The sequence below is a fragment of the Meles meles genome, chromosome 16, assembly GCF_922984935.1.
Source record: "Meles meles chromosome 16, mMelMel3.1 paternal haplotype, whole genome shotgun sequence".
NCBI lineage: Eukaryota > Metazoa > Chordata > Mammalia > Carnivora > Mustelidae > Meles > Meles meles.
The window spans coordinates 55,659,198-55,681,421 of record NC_060081.1 but is presented as its reverse complement, the minus strand read 5'-3'; the positions used below and the strand labels follow the sequence as shown (position 1 = coordinate 55,681,421).

Sequence of the window (22,224 nt, the reverse complement as noted above, 5' to 3'; positions counted from 1 at the left end):
GAGAAAGTCTCAGTGTTGAATGCTGGTGTGTTTTTAACACCTATCTTAACACTTACTTCCCTTTTTAACAGAAACCAAGCCTCCACCTCCAAGCCTTCGGCAGGCAGCCGGATCTGGCAAGAATTTAATGACATTGTTTTGTTTTCATTGTACTTATTTTTATGGTTACCTTCTATTTATGGCACAAGATACTGGTTTTCCATTTATGGAGGGATCTTAAGTTCCCTTTTGAAATGAATATATTTATGTACTTTAAAGAGGATCCATTTAAAGAAAAAAAAAATATTATGTAACTGGCAGCACAGGTGGTACCCAGACTCGGAAAAAATGATAAAGAGGGACATGATGGGCTGGAAAGGAGAATATGCGTCTCAGGTCAGATGCCTCTCCCAGTCCCTCTTTAACCGGAGGGACCACTGAGGTTTGGCAGGATTGGGGTGGGGGCAGGGAACCATCCAGACTTTCTCAAGGTCACACCAATGACATGGACCAAGAACTGGACCTCCTGATTCAACTGTGGTGGGGACAGGGTGTGCCAGAATGGTAGGGCAGGGCCAAGTCACAGATAGAGTGCAAAAAAGCCTCTGTGTCCTGAAGGAGAGGAAGGAAGCACGGATGTGTTCATCCAGAGCCGTCCATGCACTAGACCCTGCACTGGCGGCTGGACTTTGCCTCAAGGGAACTCACAGATTCAGAGGGAAGACACATCCTACAAAAATAACTCAAGTTCCTGGCGGCAGTGGGGCAAATGCTCCAACACAGGCATTGCTCGTGACATCTGAGGCTCTTGCCTGCCGAATGGCCATTCCCCCATTTTCTTTTAGGAAACTTCCCCTCCTCCACTCTTGGTCGTTGCAACTCAGGCCAAGCAAAGTGGCATCCACATCAGAGGTGAGCACGTGACCAGGCCTGGCCAGTCAGAATGCTTCATCCCTCAGGCCACAGGGATTGACACCAGGTGGGCCAAGTAACCCAAGGTCCAAGCCAGTGGGGACCTTCCCCAGGACCTTTCGCTGGAACTGATGGGGACAGGGCCCAATCCAAAGACATTTCTAAAAGGGTAAGTCGTGATCCGGAATCCCTGGCAGTCATCTTTACCATCATGAGAGGAGAGACACCCCAAGAATAAAGCTGACAAAAAAAAAAAAAAAAAAGAATAAAGCTGACATTGAGGAAAGCAGGGTTGAGGGAATGAGAGAAAGCTTTCTAACGATACCCTAGGATAACCTGCATTCAGCCACGAGATCAGGGCCCTGAAGTCAGTTCTGGAACCCAATAATGTAACTTTTTTTTTTTCTTTTCCCTTCCCCATTAGTCACTTCGACTGGCTGAGTTCTGTTACCTACAACCACAAAAGACCTGGCCAATTCCAGACAGAAACTGTTATGGGCGAATTGGAAAGGGAGAGCCATTGGGGTAATGCTTTGTTGGGGAATCCTTTCCTGTGGAGGTGAGACTGGAACAGGGTTTTGAAAAATGAAGGGGCTTTTGATGCATGAAGGGAGAACATTATTTCCATTGAGGGGAGCAGCTTGGGCAAAGGTTTGGCAGGAGAACACTGCAGTGAGCCGCACAGTGTGGCTGGAGGAAGAAGGAGGGGGTAGACAAGTGGGGGGAAGAGAGGCTGGCCCGAACTGTGCAGAAAGTCAGTGTCTTCCTGCGTTTTCTTTTTCTATAGGCGTGCCCTTCATCAGTTCATTTATCCATAACCATTTCCTGAGCACCTACTCTGTCCCTATCACTCTTTTTTTTTTTTTTTTTAAAGATTTTATTTATTTGTCAGAGAGAGAGCGCGCACAAGCAGGGGGAGAAGCAGACAGAAGGAGAAGCAGACACCCCACTGAGCAAGGAGCCCAATGTGGGTTTTGATCCCAGGACTCTGGGATCACCTCCCGAGCCGAAGACAGATGCTTAACTGACTGATCTGCCCAGGTGTCCCTGTCCCTATCATTCCTGAAGGGCTGGTGAGAGACCAGCAGACAACACAGGCCAAATGCCTGCCCTCCTTGTAGCTTCTATTCTAGCTGAAGGAGGTGGACAATAAACATGAGGCATACGTAAATAAATGTCATAATGTCGGGTAGCAATAACTTGTGAAGAAAAACTAAGAGAAGTCAAGGGGATAAAGATTGGTAAAGAGTTCTTCAGAATGATGAAAAAGTTTGTAATGTTTCTGATGATGATGCACAACGTTGTGACTGTAGTTAGTACCACTGAATTGTACATTTAAACATGATGAGAATGGTGAATTTTTATGTTATGTATATTTTACCACAATAAAAATAAAAAAGACTGGTGGAGGCGTGCCATTGTAGCTAGGGTGGTCAAGGCAGGCCTCCTGGAGGAGGTGGCATTTGAGAAGAGATCCAAATAAAGGGAATTAGTAAGCCCTGAGGATATAGTGGGAAGAGCATTCTAGGCGGAGGGAAGCAGAAGCAAAGGCCATGAGCCTGGACTGTTCTAAGGACTGAAAGGACACTGGTGTGCCTGGGGCCCAGAGAGCAAGCTGGGAGAGGGAGGGAAATGAAGCCGCCGGGGTGGGTGGCAGGAGCTGGCACGCCAGAGAAAATTGGTTTGTAAGGGCAGTGGGAAGATGGTGCAGGGTTGGGCGGGGGAGGAACTCGAATTTTCCCAAGGCCCTACAACTCAGAAACAGCAGAGTTGGCAGTCTACAATACCCAGTCCCAAGCCATGAGCACACAACACCCGGGAGAGATGTCTAGGAGTCCCTGGACCCCACACGAAGCTCGGTTGTCCATGAGGGTTTTTGGAGGAGTGCACGTTCATCACTGCTTTCATCACAGTCCCAGAGGGGTTCTTTATAATCCCTACATTGAAGGTGACCTTGTGCTTACAAAGGAGAAAGATAGTTTTTGAATACTGGACCGATGAGGTCCAAGCTATGCTTTTAGAAAAATTACTTTGGCTATTCATCACAACATTATTCATACGGGAAAATATTGGAAGCATCCTTAATGTTCACCACGAGTGGCCACATTAATTATATTGCAGCCCAACCGTCCATAGAAGGGAATATGACGCAGCCATAAAGACGAAAGAGGAATCTCTTTATGCTCCAGTATGGAACGGGTCCAAGATACATTTTTAAGTTAATGAAGCGACATGTAGACCAGGTTGCATAATAAGCTTCTATTTGTGCTTTTTTAAAAGGGAGGAGGCAAGATTATAGATCTGGGTTTGCTTTTCTATGCACAGAATATCTTTGGCAACATTCGCAAGAAAATAGCCAATGGAAACCTTACCTCATACGGGTTTTATGAAGATGAAATGAGTTAATATTACATAATTGCTCCGAAGAGTGCCTGGTACATAATAGGCACTCAAGGAGATTTTGTTGGATAAAATAAGAGAGGGGCTGCCTCAGGGGATGGAAGGGTGACATGGTTTTGGGAAGGCACTTACTCTTCACCCAATGCTCTTAGGCACCTTTTGGATTGGGTACTACAGGCAAACATTGCAATATATTTTTATTATTGTTAAAATTAAACATATCTCGATAGATAAAAGATAATCTGAGGGGTTTAGAGACTGGAAGGAGGTCCCGCCCAGCATCCCCAGGAATTAGCTGGAATTGGTCAAAGGCTACATTGTGTGGTGTGAAAATCAGGATGGGAGGAAAAAGGGGAGGGGGGGGAACACCAAAACACCCACGCCCCAGGGCCCACTATAAAAAGCACATTTAAAAACACCAGACTGGAAACGTTTTTTTTTTTTGTTTTTTTTTTAATTTTTTTTTTTTTAAATAGCCAAAGCACGTCCCCCCAGGAGGCGTGTTGCAGCTGCGGGCCTGGGCCTCGGCGGTTCCCAGGTGATGTCAGTCCTGGCTAGGCGCCAGCCCCGGCCCCTTGGAGACGGTCTTGGTGGGTTCAGCTTGACTGTTTTTCCTTCCTGAGACTTGAGGACACCTTCCTGTCTCAAAGAAAGCAGCCTTTCCAGGGCTTTCTGAGAGCCGGGGTTGGGGGGGCGGTGGGTCTGGGCTGAAGGGGAGGGAGAGGCAGGGGGAGGGTTGGGGGGTGCTGTCTCCAGGAGCGCAGTGAATAGTGAGAGCCAAAGACAGGCCTAGCTCAGTGGCTCCTTACCCATCCCACAGGGGGCAGGAGGGGGTGTGCTCCTTGGGAATCCAAGGCCCGCCTCTCTGACCCCATCCTCCCCCTGCCCTGGCTGCTGCCTGGGGGACCAGCTAGGGTGGGGTGGGGTTGGGGGGCAAGAGACATTCCCACGGAGTTCCCAGCTGGTTAGAGCCTTTCCTCCTCCCTAAGCTCTGGGCCCATCCTGCTCTCCTCTTTGGTTAAAGGCTTGTTGCCAGTATCTTCTGAGCTTCCAGGCCGCGTGGGTTTTCTGCAGACCGGATGAGCCACAGATCTGGGTTCAAGGCATGACTGCACCCCTAGCTGGGTGACCTGAGGCTGTCTGCTACTTCCTTATGAGCATCATCTGTGACATGGGTATAACAGACCTTGCAGTGTGGTGTGCAGATTGAGAGAGCGGGATGCCCCTGGGTCCTTCTGCAGGTGTCAGCTGAGTAGCCCCTTCGTGCTGGCCCTGTGTCTCACACTGGGGGTGCTGCGCAATGCAGTGCAGCCCAGGGGGGTGGCAGGCAGGGGCTCTGGCCTGGCTTTGGGGCCTGGGGAGAGTTGTCTTTTGCCTTGAAAACTCAGCTGTTAGCCCCTGGGTGCAGGAAAGAAAGGAGGTGAAGAGGGTGGGCTCTGGACCCTGTGTGACCCGGGGGAGCCATGAGGATGCTAAAAGCCCCTGGCTCGCTGGGGTGGGGAGCAGTAAACGGGTTCCCTGGCCTCTGCCCACTGTAGCTCGGGACGTGTTTGGCTGCTTCACAGAGTTGCTCCTGAGGCTTGGGGAGATGTGTCCAGATTGTCAGTTATGTTCAGGGGGGCCCTGGGACCCGCAGATGCCCCATCGTTCATCTGGTGCAGGGTGGGCTAGACAACTTTGCAGAGCTTTTCATACTCAGCAAAGCCTTCTCTGGCCTCAGAGCATCAGCCCTGTTTCCTGTATTCTCTCCCAGACCCTCCTCCCCCACCATGCCCTAGAAGCACCTGTCACATTTTTACTTGCTCAGAGCCTGCTTTTTTGATAGACTGTGGCCTCTACGAGCCTGGGTACCACATCTGTCTTATTCTCTGATCATCCCTAGAGCCTTGTGTGGTCTGTAGAGCAACTTGACATGTGTTTGTTGACTGATTGAGTGACTGACTATCTGACAGTCCAAGCCACCTACCTGCCCCTGGTCCATGGTGATAAATTCTATCCTATGCCTCCTGATGAGTTTTCCCTCCTCTCTGTGGCTCAGGCCATGGGAGCTGGGGCCAGACCCCCTGGATTCACATCACGGCTATGCCATCACCTGGCTGGGTGGCCTTGGACTTGGTTTTCTAGACTGTGAAATGGGGAAGATGAGAGAACCTAGATAGGCAGGCTGTGGCCTAGATTATATGAGGCCACGTGTGTAAGGCTCTTGGAGCGGTGCCTCTGACTGGGAGCCCCAACAAGGTCACTTCCTCTCATGCATATCTCTGCTTTGGAATGTGTCACCAGGCAATGAAAACAGTGACTGCGACACATGGAATCTGGTTCTGGCTCATCTCTGACTCACTGTGACATTGGGGATGTGCCTTGCCTGCTCTGGGCCTCGGTGTCCCCATTGGTGACCTGAAGGGCTCCAGAGGACATGCCACTGAGAGCCTCCAGGAGTCTGTGTTTGAGCCTCTCCAAGTCTGGGAGCATTGGCAAGGCCAGGGAGCCCGTGGAAGATGCGGCTTCTGGGGCCTGCCCCCAGACTCCGACTTCCTCCATGCAGGCTGGGCCCTGGACTCCTCTGGCCACACTGAGGCAGGGGTGCAACCTGGGCTGTGCAATGCCGGAAGCCCAGGTTCACTTGGAGTCCTCTGGAACCAGACACACACCTGATGATGCTGTGTGGTTCAGCCAGGACACTTGGTTCAAATGTACTCGCTTACCAGCTTCCCTGTGACCTTGAGCAGATTCTTTAACCTCCCTGTTAGGGATCATGATCAGGTCATGATCCTGGTGTACTGAGATTGAGTCCGGGTTCAGACTCCCTGCTCAGTGGGGAGCCTGCATCTCCCGCTACCTGCCTCTCCTCCTGCTTGTGTGCTTGCTCTCTCTCTTTCTCTCTCTCTTGGACAAATAAACGAACACAATATTTATTTAAAAATGGGGCAATAATGGTACAGACTTTTCGAGTAGGCTATATGGATTAACTTATGGAAAGTGTATGGACCAAGGACTGACACATAACAGGTTTTCAAAAAGTGAGGCATTTTTCCAAGCTTAGAGGCTCTGGGCATTAAGAAACAACAACTTTTAAATTCTATCAGCCTTCCCTCCTATGAGGCCAGTCTGCCCCGTCTATGAAGCCCTCTGGTCCACCGTGAGCAGACTGCTGAGATGAGGAAAACCAACGCCCAGAGAGGGGAAGATACCCAGCTCAGGTCACAGAGGAGCAGCAGCCAACAAGCCAACCCAGGCCAGGGCTCCTGCTTTCCAGCCAGTTCACCCTCAGCACCTCCCTGGTTTCCAGGCCCTGCTGGCCTGCCCTCTGACCCTGGCCCCCTGGGAGCCTGAGCCCAGGCCCGTGGGGTCTGCAAGTCTGTTCTGGATTAGATACGCTGAGAAGCAAATGCTGGCCCCCCCCCAGCAGGCTGCCGGGCGGGACCCGTGCACACAGCTGCTGAGGCTCACAAGGACATAAATCATGGTGGCAGGAGGCTTGGGGACTGGGACCACCCTAGCCTCCCAAAGGGCATGGGGACCTTGGAGTCATGGGCAGGGATGCCTGAGTCCACTAGGGTTTTCTCTATCCTCAGTTGGACCAGCTGAAGTGAGGGCGAGTCAGAGGGGGCCAGAAGACCATCTGGCAGGCCTCACATCCTCACGGGCCAAAATCTCGAGTTTTTTCTAACTTTTCATTCTGCAATCGTTTCCAAACATCCAGAAAAGTAAAAAGAGGTGAAGAGAACTCCAATATGCCCTTTACCTGGATTCCCCAAGTTTGAGCCATTTGCCACATTGGTAGGATCCTTTTCTTGCCCACATGTGTTTTTCCAGGGTAGGGCTCCTCTACCCCTCCGTGATACCCAGAAGCGTATTTCTTTTTTTTTTTTTTTTAAAGATTTTATTTATTTATTTGACAGAGAGAGATCACAAGTAGACAGAGAGGCAGGCAGAGAGAGAGAGGGAAGCAGGCTCGCTGCTGAGCAGAGAGCCTGATGCGGACTCGATCCCAGGACCCTGAGATCATGACCTGAGCCGAAGGCTGCGGCTTAACCCACTGAGCCACCCAGGCGCCCCAGAGGCATATTTCTTAAGCACAAGGATATCCTCTTACATAACCATACTATTAGCAAATTCGGAAAATGGAACGTTGCTCCAGTACTTTTATCCAATCTACTGTTCTTATTCTGACTTTGTCATCTGCCTTCTCTAGCATATCCCCCCTCCCCTGCCGTGCCAGGGGGTCGCGGACCCAGTTCAGAGTCATGTCCCGCATTTTGTTATCCGGGTCTCAACTCTGGATATCACATCCACATTAGGTAAAACACACGGCAGAAGGAGATGCAGACATTCAACTTAACCTGTATGTCCTGTAAATTGATAGTTTTGTAAATCTTCAATTTATATTTTTTTAAAAAGGTCTTATTTGAGAGAGCGAGAAAGAGAGGGTATGAGCAGGGGGAGAGGCAGAGGGAGAAGCAGACTCCCCACTGAGCAGGGAGCCTGGTGTTGGACTCGACCCTAAGATCTGGGGACCATGACTTGAGCCGAAGGCAGACGCTTCACCCAGGTGCCCCTGTAAATCCTCTATTTGATATTCTCAGAATAATGCCTTGTATTCGTGACCGTGTGTGGATGCTTAAGAGTTAACCTGCTAAATCTACCACACATTTTTGGAATTTTGTTTTGTGGTGTTTTTTAATCTAACAGGAGCCTCATAAAATGTTGGACCAATAAAATGGAGGATCAGTGAGGGGAGTTTAGGCAATGGAGGAGCCCTGCCTGGAGGAAGGGGTGCTGCCTTCTCAGTCCTGCTCAGATCCCAAAAAATGCGCAACCGTGGCCCATTGGTGTTCTTCTCTGGGCTTTGGTGTCCCTCATTGCCACGGGCAACCTCTGAGGTCTTCCACCTGCAGTCGTGGAATTCAGGAAGAGAGCCTTGTGTGCCATGGGGGTTACCCGGGTTCCTAGGGACCCAGGAGGGCCAGGGACTCACTGGGAGACCCGAGGGAGGCTGCTGCTTCTGGATTGACTCAGTCCCCTCATTGTGAAATGGGGGCCTCGGAGGCCAATTTCGCGTCGTGTGTTCCTAGTGTCTAAGAAGTTTTGGGTAGAGAGTGCGACCCGAAATCTAAGCCTCCCCTTCAGGGTCTCAGGTGGCCTGGCTGGACCGAGGCTCAGGGGTGGCTGTAAGCAGTAAAGTGCACGAGATGGCGAACTGGGCAGCCGTGACCAAGTCCGAAGGGCTTTCTTTTTTGGGGCAAAACAGTGTGTGTGCAAGGCCGCCGCTCGTGTGGGAAAACAATGTCTGTGTGGCTTGCCTATACAGGCAAAGCCTGTTCCTGCAGGAATCCCCGAGACCCTGATGAACAGTAATTGCCTCCCAGAACAGGAACTCTGGCTCGGCAGGAGGGAGACGTGTGGCTGCTTTATTCTCTTTGGTATCTCTTGAGCTGCGGGCTCTGTAAGTGTATCCATTTCACAGGAAATACAATGGGAAGAACCTGGTGTGAACAGAAGTGCAAGAGGGGCTCCTGGATGCTCTCACAGCTCCACGTGGGGTACACAAGTGTGTGCAGCTTGTGAAAACTCACTGAGCTGTGCCCTTACCGGCAGGTGCACTTTCTTGCACATGAGTTGTACTTCAGGGGAAAGCTGTAACCGAGTACGCTGTAGATGCTTGTTTCGGTGTCCGTTTTACAAAAACTCTGCAGGATTACAGCGCTAACTGCGGTGATCTTTGGGATGGGTGCTATTTCTAGGGTTCTTGCAGCGTTGAAATGTTTTACAGTGAAAACAGAAGCAGAGAAACCAATGGCTGATTTTTCAGAACCAGAGAACAGGAGAGAGCACTTTTGGAAGGACACACAGGAAAGGGCTTCCAACCACTGCCTTTGGGGAGGAGCCAGAGGGAGGTATGGGATTACTTAACCCATGCAGAAATGGTCTATTAAAAACTATTTAACAAGGCAAAACAAATGCTTATCATTCTGTCCTAGCTATTCTCGCTGGTGACAGACTGGCCTGGGGAAGCCTGGGATGGAGGTCGTGCGATTTCTCTGGGGTCACCCAGCAAATCTGGTGGCAGAAGTGGGCCTCCAGCCCCCAGCACCCAAGTGTCTGCTCTGTCCCCGCTCCCGGGTTTCCTGCCATTGACAAGTCACAGTCCTTTCCTATGGCTTTGCCAGGGGCTGCCTGGCCCTGGGCAGACACAGGGAGTACAATGTGCTTTCCTAATTAGCTCCCCCAGGGGGAAGCATGACTACACTGGGACAGGATAGGCAAGCCCCATGTCCCTGGAACACCCGGGACATGGGGTAGAGGGTGCGTGGAAAGATCTCCCGGGCTGGACCTCAGCCCCTTGGGGTCCTCCTTCCGCTACTTCTCACCAAAGAGGTTAAATGTGGTTTCATGGCCAGTCCAACCTGGACTGACCCCCTTGTTCTCCCAGGGCCTCAGTTTTCGTCTGTGAGGCAGATAGGGGTGGGTCTGGCTCTCGGCTGTGGGGTCTGGCATGGAGAGCATGCTCAGTATCTGTTAGTCTGCGAAACGGGCAGCCCCACCTCGGGCTCAGTCAAAAGGTCAAACGCAGAGCAGAGTGGATACAAGCATGGACTCTGGCCAGGCGTCTGTCAGTAAACACTAATTAAAAGTGTTTGTTAAATTCATTTTTCAAATAGGCATGAGTGTACCCAGAGGCAAGGGTGGCTGCCCGGCTTGGCCACCTTTCCTTCCCTCCAGCCTCCTGAGCCTCTCTGATTCTGGCCTCGCAGGGACTGTTCCAGCCAGAGAGCCAAGGGCACTTGGCTGTACCGCCCAGCTGTCCCCATCACCATCGTGGCTGAATCTGAGAGATGGGGGAAATACCAGCCCTCACCTCGCAGGCCTGCTGCAGAAGCATCTGGGCCCTGGGGGGCTGGCACTACAGTGGGGCGTCTCCAGGACCAGGGAAGGCTTTAGGGGTGGACAGACCTTACCTCATCATCCTGCCATATGCCTTGGGGGGGGGCCACACTGCTCCTCCAAATCATCTCAGCTAAAACAGGGGTAAGAACATCCCATTAGTGCATTCACTTGCGTGTGGGGGAGCTGCGTGCCTACACGGCCCTGTCTGCAAAAACACGGACAAGGGAGAGGTTACAGTATAGAACATTTATCAGGCGGAACACACAGTTACTGAACAGACGAGGCCACCCTTTACCTTTGTATGCTGACTTGGGATGACAGCCGACCTAGGTCAGGGAGAGCTGTGCAAGGGGCAGAAAGCACGGACAACACACTATTGTTTGTGTGAAGAGTGGCAGAAAGTTAACATATACATATATTTCTCTCCTTGACTGGCTATTCATAGGGAATGGGACGGATCACAAAATGTGGTGGCTAAGGCTGCCTGAAGGGAGAGCTGGCGGCTGGAGGCCACAAGGAAGGGAAGCTTCCCTGTATTTCCTCTTGTACCTCTTGGAAGTCTGAACCATGCGGATCAATAGATTCCTTACTCAAAAATAAATAAAATTAAAATTTCTTGACCAACTGCCACAGACGGCTAAGGGCTGTTCAAGAAGACTGTGAAGTCTGGTTATCTTGACTTCTGGAGATGGTCCTCCTGCCTCCCCCGCCCCACCCCCACCCCACAGCCCCACCCTCTTCAGGGCAGAGGGCAGCACCTGTGACATCTGGGCCTCTGCCAAGTCTAGGAGAGGGGCCACCTCTGACCTCTGATGTCCCTAGTCCTCACCCAACCCCCCATCACCGTTCTTCAGCTGGGAACATCTTTTATTTAAAAATACTTTTTTATTTTAAACCCACCAATTCTCTCTCTCTCTCTTACACACACACACGCACACACACACACACCCACACTCATTCACAGATATGCACACATCCTCTGTCACCAACAGTCTTTGGTTTTCCAAAAGTTCAGCCTTGTCTCTGACCGGCCAGGGCTGGGGCTGGCTGGCTGGGTCCTTATAGCTCTCCGGGGTGCAGTGGAGATGTTCCAGGGAGCCTGCCCACAGGGTCATGGGCCCAGACCATTGTCCCCTGGTCCCAACATGAAAGAGGTGTGGGTTGGGCTCCTGGGGTCTTCTCCCCCGTTTAACCAGTGGCTGGCCTCTGGCCTTCTTCTCCAGGGTCCTGCTTGGAACAAATGCCACAGGGGTCTAGGCTCATCTCCGCGGCACTCGGAGGGGGGCCACACCCCTCACCTTCAAGCAGCTGCCCCCCAGGTCACGACGGCCGCCCTGCAAGAGGAAAGAAAGAGAAAGTTCGGTCAGGTCACGGTGAACACTGGAACTAACCTCTGTGTCCAGCAATAGGGGACTTGATAAATAAATCACAGCTGCACAATGAAGTTCTCCACAGTAGAACGCCAAAGGGAGTCTTGTGACTGATACGGATTGATGGAGAGATAACTGCATTTAAGGACAAAGGCAAGAACTGAGTGAATGTTCCTGTGTGCTGAGATGTCTGGAGAGAAGGTCACATGGGAAATTGCTAACAGGCTTCCTCAGAGGACAGGGATTTCATCGCGGACGACGCATGATGGGTGGGAAGGAGGTTTTCTCTCTTTCGTTCTTTCTTTTTAATGCTATGTACTTTTTTACCCTTTTTGTTTCTTGTAAATTCATTTTATGTAACTTGTTGCTTTTTTTTAAACCCAATAAATTTAAAATAATATTATTTTAAACGGTAAAACAAATGAACCCCACAGTGGTCCTCCTCACTGCCTGACTATATGCCCAGTGGCTTACGCATCAACCTTCAAAAGTAGACTGCGGATTTCTAGCCTCCCTGCCTTCATTCAGGGTGTTCTCTCTGCCAGGAATACGTAGTCTGGTCCTGTCTCCCCGGGAAGGTTTCTTTATTCCTGCCATTACCCAGCACTTCCCGGGACATTTCACTGGGAGAAACTTGGAAGGGGAAGACAGAGTCTCTTTTTGTTCCCCCCTCAGCCTGGGAGCTGAGGGAGGAGTAGGGAAAATGTCCTCACTCCGTAGTCCTGGTTGCAGCCCTGAGCCCCGACATGAGCGGGTGCCAACTACTGCCCCTTGAATCCGTGCTGCCCACTGGGAGATGAGCTCATGGTGGCACCCCTGAAGCCATCTGTCCCTCAGCCCCCAGGGACCATCCCTATCTGGTGGTCTGAGGTCTGACGTGGGGCTATCGTCCTTGCTGTAAGCCAGCGAGGTCCCAGACATTAGAGCACCCCTCAGTTGAGGACTCCAGCCGCTTAAGGCCAGGCCCAGAGGCACCCAGCCAGTTGGTTAAAAAAAAGCTGGGCTAGAAATTCGTGTTGTCCAGCAGTTCTGCCTCCAGGACCTGCTGGTGTCTGAAATCCCACCATCAAGGCTCACCCCACCGAGCCTGGCTAGGAGATGGGGGGACAGGCCTCTTTCTCAGCCATCTAGAGAAATAGCCAACCATCTGGGAGCTCTGCCCCCTGCCCCCTCCGTCCTGGGCCCAGGTTGGGGCAGATCCATCCAGATGTGAGCCCAGCCTCCCTCGAGGCTCTCCGGGCCCAGGGACAACGTGTTCATTCACAGGCAGGGCTATTTTGAGGGCTGAGGCCACAGTCCCAGCAGAGCCCAGGGCTTAGGCTTCTCAGACAAATCTGGCAGGAGTGGCTGAGAAGGGGGGACAGGCGTGAGGGAGGAGGGGGGTAGTGTTGGGGGATTAAAAAACCCGCCTCCAGCTCTTTCACGATGACCTCAGGGACAGGGGGAGCCACCTCTCGGCCAAGTCTGGCCGTCATCAGGAGACCCCAGTCTCATGCTAATGCTGGGACTGGTCACCTCCCTGAGATTCAGTGTCCTCATCTACAAAATGGGGACAAAATGATTCTGCTGCCATCCCAGGGTGCAGGCCTTCGCAGACGCAGCTGTGAAAGGCTTGCAGACAGCCAAAAGCACTTAGAAGAGACCCTGACTGGGACCCCACTTCTCCGTCCCCGAAGAAGTCAGTGCCCAGGGCTCTGGGAAGCTGAGTCGGGCTTGAGTGAAACGGATCCAGGCTTCGATCCCTGCTCTGCCACGGACTACCCACCGGACCTCGGGCAGGTGACTTCACCGCACTGAACCTGTTTCCCCGTGTGTGTAGCAAAGTCATGGTGAGGATCGTACGCATTCAGCTAAAGCCCTTAGCACCGCGTCAGACACATAGATAAAGCGTTCAAGTAGATATTCACAAGTATCATTATCGGCATCAGCCAGTGGGGATACCTCCTTGCCTCCCCACCACCCTCTGTGCCCCCCTCTGTGCCTGAGCTGTGTACGCCAGCCCGGGGGGGGGGTGCTTTCCAAGATGATCCTACCAACCCCCACCTCTGGGTGACAAAGGGGGAAACGGTAGAGACAAGAACCCTCCTCCGTCTCCCGCTTGCTATTTCTAAAGGACCACACTTGACCCCTCCTTAGACAGAAAGATCCTACAGAGAGCCTGGTGGTCCCTGGTGACCCCGTCCTCAGACTAGCCATGTGGGAGGGAGAGGGTGGCTCAGAGTTAAGCAGCAGAGTCTGGGCCTTGGAGCTCTCTGGCCCCCTGAGCTCAGGAGGGGGACCCTGCAGTGGCTCCACGAGAGTCTGCTTTCTTTCAGTTGAGCCTTTGAGGGGCCAGAGCTGGCCAGGATCGCCCCTCTTGCCTATTCCCAGAGGAGCCTGTGTGTGTGGGGGGGGTGAGCATGGCTTCTGCAGCCAAATTTGGCTAGGTTCTTGGTCCTGTAGACAGATCACAGAAAAACAGCCAGACCCGAGTAAATCCCTGTGATCCACAGGATAGGCTGAATCCAGCAGAGAAGGCCCCCCACCCTGCCCCGCTGTGGGTGTGGGTGCATGGCAGATGTGCCTTCTCCCCCAGGCCTGCGGTTATAGCTTGCCAGCCTCCTGCCCTCCCTCCCCGCCAATAACCTTTCCCACTTCCCAATCAGGCAGGCTTGAGTTCAAACCCTCACTCCATCATGGACAGCATCTCTAAGCAGGTGAGGGCCACTAGAGCACTTCTGCCACTAAAGGGTTTTAACCAGAATGGGTGACAAGTGCTTAGCCCAGGAAATCAGTGACCATCAAGACTGCCTCCCCTCTGTGCTCTGCCACCTTCAACGTCTCTCCCCTTCCTTCTCTATATCATGTTTTTCTGACGCCAACTCTTGGGGTCCCCTGCACCTTTTCCTATCCACTCATCTGCCTGCTTCTGTTCCTAAGCATGTGTCAGGAATTCAGCCCCTGGCTGGGGGCTTCCTATGGGCACCCACAGTCTCTTGGTGCTCTGCCTTCCCACCAGGAGACTGTGGCCTCCCTGTCTTCATCCCTATTCCCTTGCCCTGGCCCTGGGAGTTCATGACTGTGTGGGTGGGGCCCCACGACCTGCTTCTCTGGGAATGTTCTCAGAGCCAACAAAAGGCAGCTATTGGGTAGATAAGGTTGGCTGAACTGAAGGAACAGGTGAAGGGTAGTTCGAGGGTTATCACCAAGGGCCGGGCCAGCCCTCCTCATCTCAGGCCGGATACGTGAAGGCCCACCTGGCTTTCCCACCCCACCTGGAACACCAGCCGGGGCCCACAGCTGGGAGTTGGCAGGGTACATACAAGTCAGGCAGAGCCTGAGATGACTGACTCAGGGAATCTGAAGCAGCCATGGGGGTGAGAGGCCAGGCTGGGAGTCTGATGAGTCAGAAGAAGACGGTCTGGGGCCAGGACACATGGGCTTCCCTGGGACAGAGTGAAGCAGGGGGCCCAGAACAGCTGTAAGAACCAAAAAGTGGGGGACTCAGAGACTGACTCTAATCCTCCGTGCCCTTTCACTTTCCAAAAGGCTGTGGGCCAGTCAGGGGCTCCTCCAGTCTCACTATCTCCAGATGTAAATGCTAGCTGCTGGAATCCAAAGCTATCATGCAGACCAGCTTCCCTACTGTAGGAGAAGGCTAGGACAAGAGAGGGAAAAGTGGGGGATGAAGCAGGCTCCTTGGAGCCTAAGCAGGAGAAGAACCAGCTTCCAACCAGGAGAGCCCCCTTTCAACCTCTGCAGCTACTCAGCCCCCTCCGCCCCCTACCAGGCTGGTTCTCATCCTTATGTGGGGGGACACACCACAGGAGCTCAGCTCCAGCTCCATCCAGCTGACTCAACGGTGACCTTGCTCCCATGCTCTATCCCTTTTGTGGAGACCCCCTTCTTCACTCCTACTGCTCATTAGCTGGCCACCTCAGATTTTTAGTTGGAGATATGTGTCTCCTCTTCTCAGTCTCCTGCCTTTGGGTCAAGTCTTAGGATGGCGGACAATTATTTTACTGGTGGGGGTAGTTCATGGCAAACGTGGACCAGCAAGCAACAGAACCTGCGTTGTGGCTTCCCAGGTGAGCAAATGTGGGCATGCCATCACACCCCACCCCCCCAGCCTCAGATCCTCATCAGTGATAAAATGGGCAGAATAACTACCTGCCTGGGAGTTCTTCTGAGGGTCAAAGAGGAGGAGGACCGCACCTCGCACCTGGGAAGCACTTAATAAAATGATGGCCTTTCTAACTACTTCTCACCCTCTTTCCCCAGCACACCTTCAGTTAAAGGGGTGTCCTTCAAGGAGCCATCTCCGTTTTCTGGGCTTTCCCGCACCACTTCTGTTTGGGGGACTTTGAGCGGGTGGTTCTGTTCCACATCACCCCTGGGCTTGGAGCGACGCAGCCCCCGACAAACTTCCTGTCGCTTCCCCCTTTCTTCGTTGGCGTCTCCGCTCCTCTTCAGCTTCCCTAGGAGGCCCCGTTCCCCGCCAACCCCCGACCCGCGGCTACAGTCCTGGGGCTCTGCGCACTCACCCCTTTGCGCTGGTTGCTGAGGCAGAAGGTGCAGATGGAGCGCGGCTGGCGGCCGCCGTCGGGGGCGGCGGGGACCGCGCTCTTGGCACTGCCGGCCGCACGGAAGCACGGCTGCCCGTCGTCGGCCGCGTCGCCCAGCAGCAGCACGTTGGCCAGGTGCGCGATGTAGCTGGACGCCAGGCGTAGCGTCTCGATCTTGGACAGCTTGCGGTCCACCGGCTCGGTGGGGATGAGCGTGCGCAGCGCCGTGAAAGCCGTGTTCACGCTCTGCGTGCGGTCCCGCTCCCGCGCGTTGGCCGCCTGCCGCTGTCGCACCACTACCACGGGACCCGCGCCGCTGCCGCCGCCGCCGCCCGCCCGCCGCCCGCCCCCGGGGCCCGGGCCGCGCCGCGCCGCCTCCAGGCCCTCGCAGCAGCCGAACGACTGGTCGGACGCGTCGCTCTCGCTGCGGTTCTCCTCGTCCTCGCTCAGCAGCCGCACGTCCGGGTACAGCACGTGCGCGCCGACGGGGCGCAGCAGCGCGAACGCCATGGGCGCCTGGCCGCGTTTCTCCGTGCGCCGCGTCCCGGCGTCTGCCGCGCCCCGCCGTGCGCTCCCGCGCGCTCCCACGGCTCCGCAGGCCGCCGCCTTATAGCCGGGGAGGGGCCAATCACGAGGCCGCCCCGACGGGGGCGGAGGCCGCCATCCTGGCCAATGGGGAGGCGCCCTTCGCGCCCCGGCCAATGGCGAAGCGCCCGCCGTCTCCGTTCCCCAGGTTGAAAGCAGCCCGGGAGCTAAGCCGCCCGCCCTGAAGGCTCCAGGCAGCGCAGGAGAGCGGGGCAAGTGTCTGAGGGGATTGGGGGGCGTCTGGGTGGCTGGGGTGGGGTGTGCCCAGGTCTGGACTCTTTATCTTCAGTCTAGACCCGCAGGGAGACTCTCAAGGCTTCAGTTTCCTCGTTCGGTAAGAGGGTTGCAGAGAAACCAGCTCGGGGTTTTCCTGCCCCCACGTTCTGCTACTGTGGTTCTGCAGCTTTCTTGTGTTTAAGAATTGAGGAAGGGGGCTGTTGGCATGACAGATTCCCGGGTTCCTCCCGTTCTGATTCAGCAGGTTTGGAAAGGGACCCAGGAATCTGCATTAGGATGGTGTCCGCGGAGAGCACTTAGAGAAACACTAATCTTTGCAAATAAGGATTACACAGTGTCACATCCTCAACGGCAAACTTAAAAAAAAAGCGGGGGGAGGGGCGCAAAGCAATAACAGCACACGCAAACCAGTACTACATTCATTCATTTATTCATCCAACAAATATTTCTTGGGTCCCTGCGAAGTCAGGAATGGTTTTAGGTTTTAGGTCTGCGAATAGAAAGGTGACCCCTCATGGAATTGACATTTTGGTTGAGGCCTTACTGTGTGCCAGCCACCGTGCTGAGGACTATACTGATCTTTACTACTCCTTGTTGAAGTTGTGGGGGAGTATCCCCGATTTACATATCAGAGAGCTCTAGCCTTCAGTCTTACAAGAGGTGAGTGGAGGCTTTAGCCACAGTCTGTTTGACTTCACCATCACCCGTGGCCTACTAACCCTCACCACCAATAAAACACAGATTGCTTTCCTGTAATCTCCACAATCCCACCCTGGCTCCAAATCCATGCCTCTCTCTTTCCTCGGAATACCACCAGAGAGAGAAAGAAAGTTGTGACTGTCTTTCCTTGTTGCCTTCCTTCCTTTCTTCCTTCCTTAGGGAAACCTTAGATTGTTGAGTGACATGTTCTTCTTGGGGGCCCTGGGAAGAATTACTGAGCTGTTGATGGTGGCTGGGGTCCCCACGCTGTGCCCCCTTCCCAGCTCCATCCTGGGGAATGGTCCAACCTGTATCCCTAGGCTTTGAAAATAACTCTCTTCAACCTGAATGCTTCTATGTGGTAGAGAGGGCACAGGGAGTGAAGGCAGAGGTTTCTAGATGTGTTTTTGGCTTGTTTTCCTTTCTGGGCCTCAGGTTTTTTGAAGATGACTCCCAGTTCTGCCACACTCCTTTCCTGGCTTCTCCTACCCAGGGTAGAATGGGGGAAGGGAGGTAGAGGGTTTCCCTTGGCTGTCGGGAGAGCAGCCCCTGATGTCTTCAGGCCCCAGGGTCTGTGGGAATTTCTGTTCCCACACCTGGCTCCCCCACCCCTCCTCATTTGACCGTGACCCGAGCCAGGCTGGGTTTTGGGGAAGAGGAGAAGGAGCCTGCACAGGCCCCCTCCCCACAGGGCTAGTCCCACACGCAGCCCCAGGCCAGGCTGCTGCTTCCTGAGCCGATGAGTTATTACCGGGAGATTTCCTTCCCTGTCGGCGCCTCCTCACAGGGGCTCCGGGCTCCCTTCACTTTCGCTTTCTCCCCCCTTCTCCCCCTCTCTTCTGCTCTCAGTCCTCAGGCAGCTTGAAATTCCTCTGTCTGGCCCCTTCCCCATTCCAGCTCCAGGTTGGAGAAGCCAAGCAGGGCATGAACTGGGCCCGGAAGCCGGGGAGGGCTTACTTGTTAGGCTCATTCATTCACTGGCTCCTCAGGCAGGCTTTGACACAGGGGACCCTGGGAGTAAAATAAAACCATGAATGAGACTGAGTCCGGCTGGCCGAAAGCGAGCTGTAAACAAAGAACTCCAGGACAATGTGATGGGAGCCATCAGCCTGCCTCCTAGAGCCCCGGTCCAGCCCAGGGGTAGCTGCCTCATGGAGTCTCGGTTTCCTGCTCTGAAAACTGGGGATAATAACAGCACCCCTCCCTAGGGCTAGTGATGGTTCCAAGAGTGAATGCCAGTTAAGTTGTGGCCTGGCACCTATCAAGAACTCAACACATAAGAGGAGTTTGTGCTGAATCTCTTAGAGGCTGGCTGCAGGTGGAGGAGAGACCCGTGGCCAACAAAGGCTGAGCAGCTTTGACTCTGTTCCCAGTCCCGTCCCTGGGAGTGGGCATGGGGCTCCTTGCCACATTCTCAGCTCACCCACATGAGGGGCTCAACTCCTTCCATCCTCTATCCTCTGTCTCTGCTCCAGCCACACTGCTTCCTCACTGCCTGTGGAGCCTACATCTGCTGTGCACCCACCTGGATACCCCCTAGCTTAGTCCCTCACTTTCTTCTGGTCTTCCCTTAAATCTCACCTCCTCAGGGAAGCCTTCCCCTACCACAGCCCCTACCCCCTCATCCCTGCTAGCACCCCCACAGCTCCCCCTCTCCACTTCATCCTGCTTTCCTTCTTTCCATAGCACCTGTTACTGCTTCTCTTCCTTCATCTGCAAATATTAATTGAGCACCTACTATGTGCCAGCCACAGTTCTGGGTCTGGGGCATACAGCAGTGAACATACCACATAATTAGCTGTCTCCCTCCACTAGAACATAAGCGTCCTGGGGCAAGGGCACAGTATTTTGCTCATCTCATTTCCTGTCTATCACAACCTTCCAAGGTAGGCATCATTATTATTCCCAGTTTACAAATGAAGACCCCCGAGGTCCTAAGAGCAGGGAGTGACTTTCTTGATTGAGGTTGCACTGTGGGCCAGAAGGGATCTCAGGTCAGTCACATTCTTCCCTAGCCACAGGGCCTCTCTGGCAGCCCAGGGGTGTGGGAGTTCTGAGAAGGAGTCTGTCTGGTAAGGGGAGGAGAGTCTTTTTTTTTTTTTTTTTAAAGATTTTATTTATTTATTTGACAGAGAGATAGAAAGTACAAGTAGGCAGAGAGGTAGGCAGAGGGAGAGGGAGAAGCAGTCTCCCCGATCATCAGGGAGCCCAATATGGGGCTGGATCCCAGGACCCCAGGATCACAACCCGGGGTAGCCTCTTAACCAACTGAGGCACCCAGGCACCCCTAGGTGCAGCTTCATGGTGAAGCCCGCTTTGCTGCTTTCCTGCCTTGGTGCAATCTGGCATGTTGATCACACTGTATTCTGACTTCTCTCCCTTTGTCCCTGATTCCTCACTCTCCTTTCCTTCCCCACACAGGACACCTACTCTAATATATTTTTTTAAAGACTTCATTTTTTTTTTTTTAAGAGCAGTAATAGGTTTACAACAGAATTGAGAAGGCACAGAGCTTTCCCCTATTCCCTTTGCCCTGCCACAAATAACCTCCCCATTATCAGTGACACTTGCCAGAGTGGTGCATCTGTGACAATTGATGAACTTGCATTGATCTGTCATTATCATCCAGAGTCCATAAGTGACTTTGGGATTCACTCCTGCTGTTGTACAGTCTGTGGGTTTGGACAAATGTTTATAATGACATCATTATCTTACCATCATTATGGTCTCATACTGACCATTTTCATTGTCCTAAAAATCCTCTATACCCTGCCTGTTCATCTACAACCCAAGCTTGCCACTGCTGATCTTTTAATCGTCTCTATAGTTTTGCCTTTTCTAGAATGTCATATAGTTGGGATCGTACAGTATATAACCATGTCAGATTGACTTCTTTCTCTTAGAAATATGCATTTAAGTTTCCTCCATGTCTTTTTGTGGCTTGAAGATGCATTTTTTAAGCATTGAATAATATTTCATTGTCTGGATGTATCACACTTATTTGGTCATCCACCTACTGAAGAAATCTTGGCTGCTTCCAAAGTTTGGCTATTATGAATAAGGCTGCTGTAAGCATTGTGTGCAGGTTTTTGTGCAAACAAAAGTTTTCCACTCCTTTGGAGCATGATTGTTGGATTGTATGACTTGTTTTCTTATTGTTGAATTTTAAGAGTTCTTTGTATATGTTGGATAGCGGTCCTTAATTGGATGTGTCTTTTGCAAATATTTTCTTCCAGTCTGGGGCATGTCTTGTCATTCTCTTAACAATGTATTCCACAGAGAAGAAGCTTTTGATTTTAATGAAGTCCAGCTTCAAAGAACTTTCCAGTTCTTTCTTTGATGGATCTTGTCTTTGGGATTGGATCTAAAAAGTCTTCCACATGCAAAGTCATCTAGGTTTTCTCTATGCTGTTTTCTAGGTATTTTATAGTCTTGTGTTTTACATTTAGGTCTGTGATCCATTTTGAGTTAAATTTTGTGAAAAGTGAAAAGGTCTGTGTCTAGATTCATGTTTTTGCTTATGGATGCCCAGAGCCCAGTTGTTCCAACAACATTTGTTGAAGGGACTATCTTTACTCCATCATATTGCCTTTGATCCTTGTCCAAGGTCAGTTGGCTATACTTATGAGGGTCTATTTCTGGGCTCTCTGTTATGTTCTATTGATCTTTTGTCGATTATGCTACCATTACAGTGCTGCGTCGATTACTGTCGTTTTCTCATAAGTCTTGAAGTTGGGTAGAATCAGTCTCCAGCGTTGTTCTTCTCCTTCAATATTGTGTTGGCTCCTTTGGGTCCACTAAATATCGGCGATGTGTGTCTTTGAATATGCCCATATCCTCATAAATTACGTGGGGCTGATTCATGTGAGTGGGTTATTAACGAACACGAATGGTAGTTTCTATAGATGTGTTTGGTAGGTTGGTTTGTTTACTTGACACTGTGCTCTGTGTGCTGACTCTAACTCGAGTGTACTCCTTCTAACCGCTGCTTAGTATGTATGGTGCACATGCACCTACCAGGCCTCCTTTTCCATTGCCTTTAGTGATGGATCCTAGGGCCGCCTCTGACTTCCGCCTCTCTAAGCGCAGCTGTGATGGACCTCTGGTGTGTGACTCTCACAGACTCCTGTGTGTGTTTCTCTGGGAATAGACACCCAAGGACAGGATTTTGGGGGCAGAGATAATGCATACACTTAGCATAAGCTCTGTCTGACTGTGCTCTGGGATGGCTGTTCCAGTCCACATGCCCAGCGGGCTTGAGGCACCCTCGGCCCCACGTCATCCCTGGCACTTGAAATGATCTGATTTCCTGTTTTAATCTGCATTTCTCTATGATGACAGAGAAATGGGTTGTTTTCCATCTCATTATGCTTGCCTCCTTCACTAGACTGTGAATTCTCCAGGGCATGGGATGGAGCCTAGTATCCTAGGCCAGAGCTTGGCACACTGCAGACAATGAGGAATACTTGTTGAGTGAATGAAGACATGAAAAGGCTGGTGCCCAACCTCCCACCCCTACTTTGTACCTAGATGGTGTAGAGTACCATCTCTCTCTATCTTGTATACCACATGTATATATCTTGGGCATAGATAAAGGACACAGCAGAAGG

The 22,224-nt window shown here is 52.3% G+C and overlaps 1 protein-coding gene across 1 annotated transcript; it reads right to left on the bottom strand.

Moving 5' to 3' along the window:
* Positions 1-11,091: 11,091 nt before the first annotated feature.
* On the bottom strand, positions 11,092-16,652 carry TCF15 (transcription factor 15). The gene is made up of 2 exons (XM_045981397.1): positions 16,073-16,652; positions 11,092-11,513 (listed from the first exon to the last, which is right to left on the bottom strand). Exons 1-2 carry the CDS (start codon positions 16,601-16,603, stop codon positions 11,439-11,441), a joined length of 606 nt encoding a protein of 201 aa, XP_045837353.1. The 5' UTR covers positions 16,604-16,652; the 3' UTR covers positions 11,092-11,438.
* Between the last annotated feature and the right edge of the window lie 5,572 nt (positions 16,653-22,224).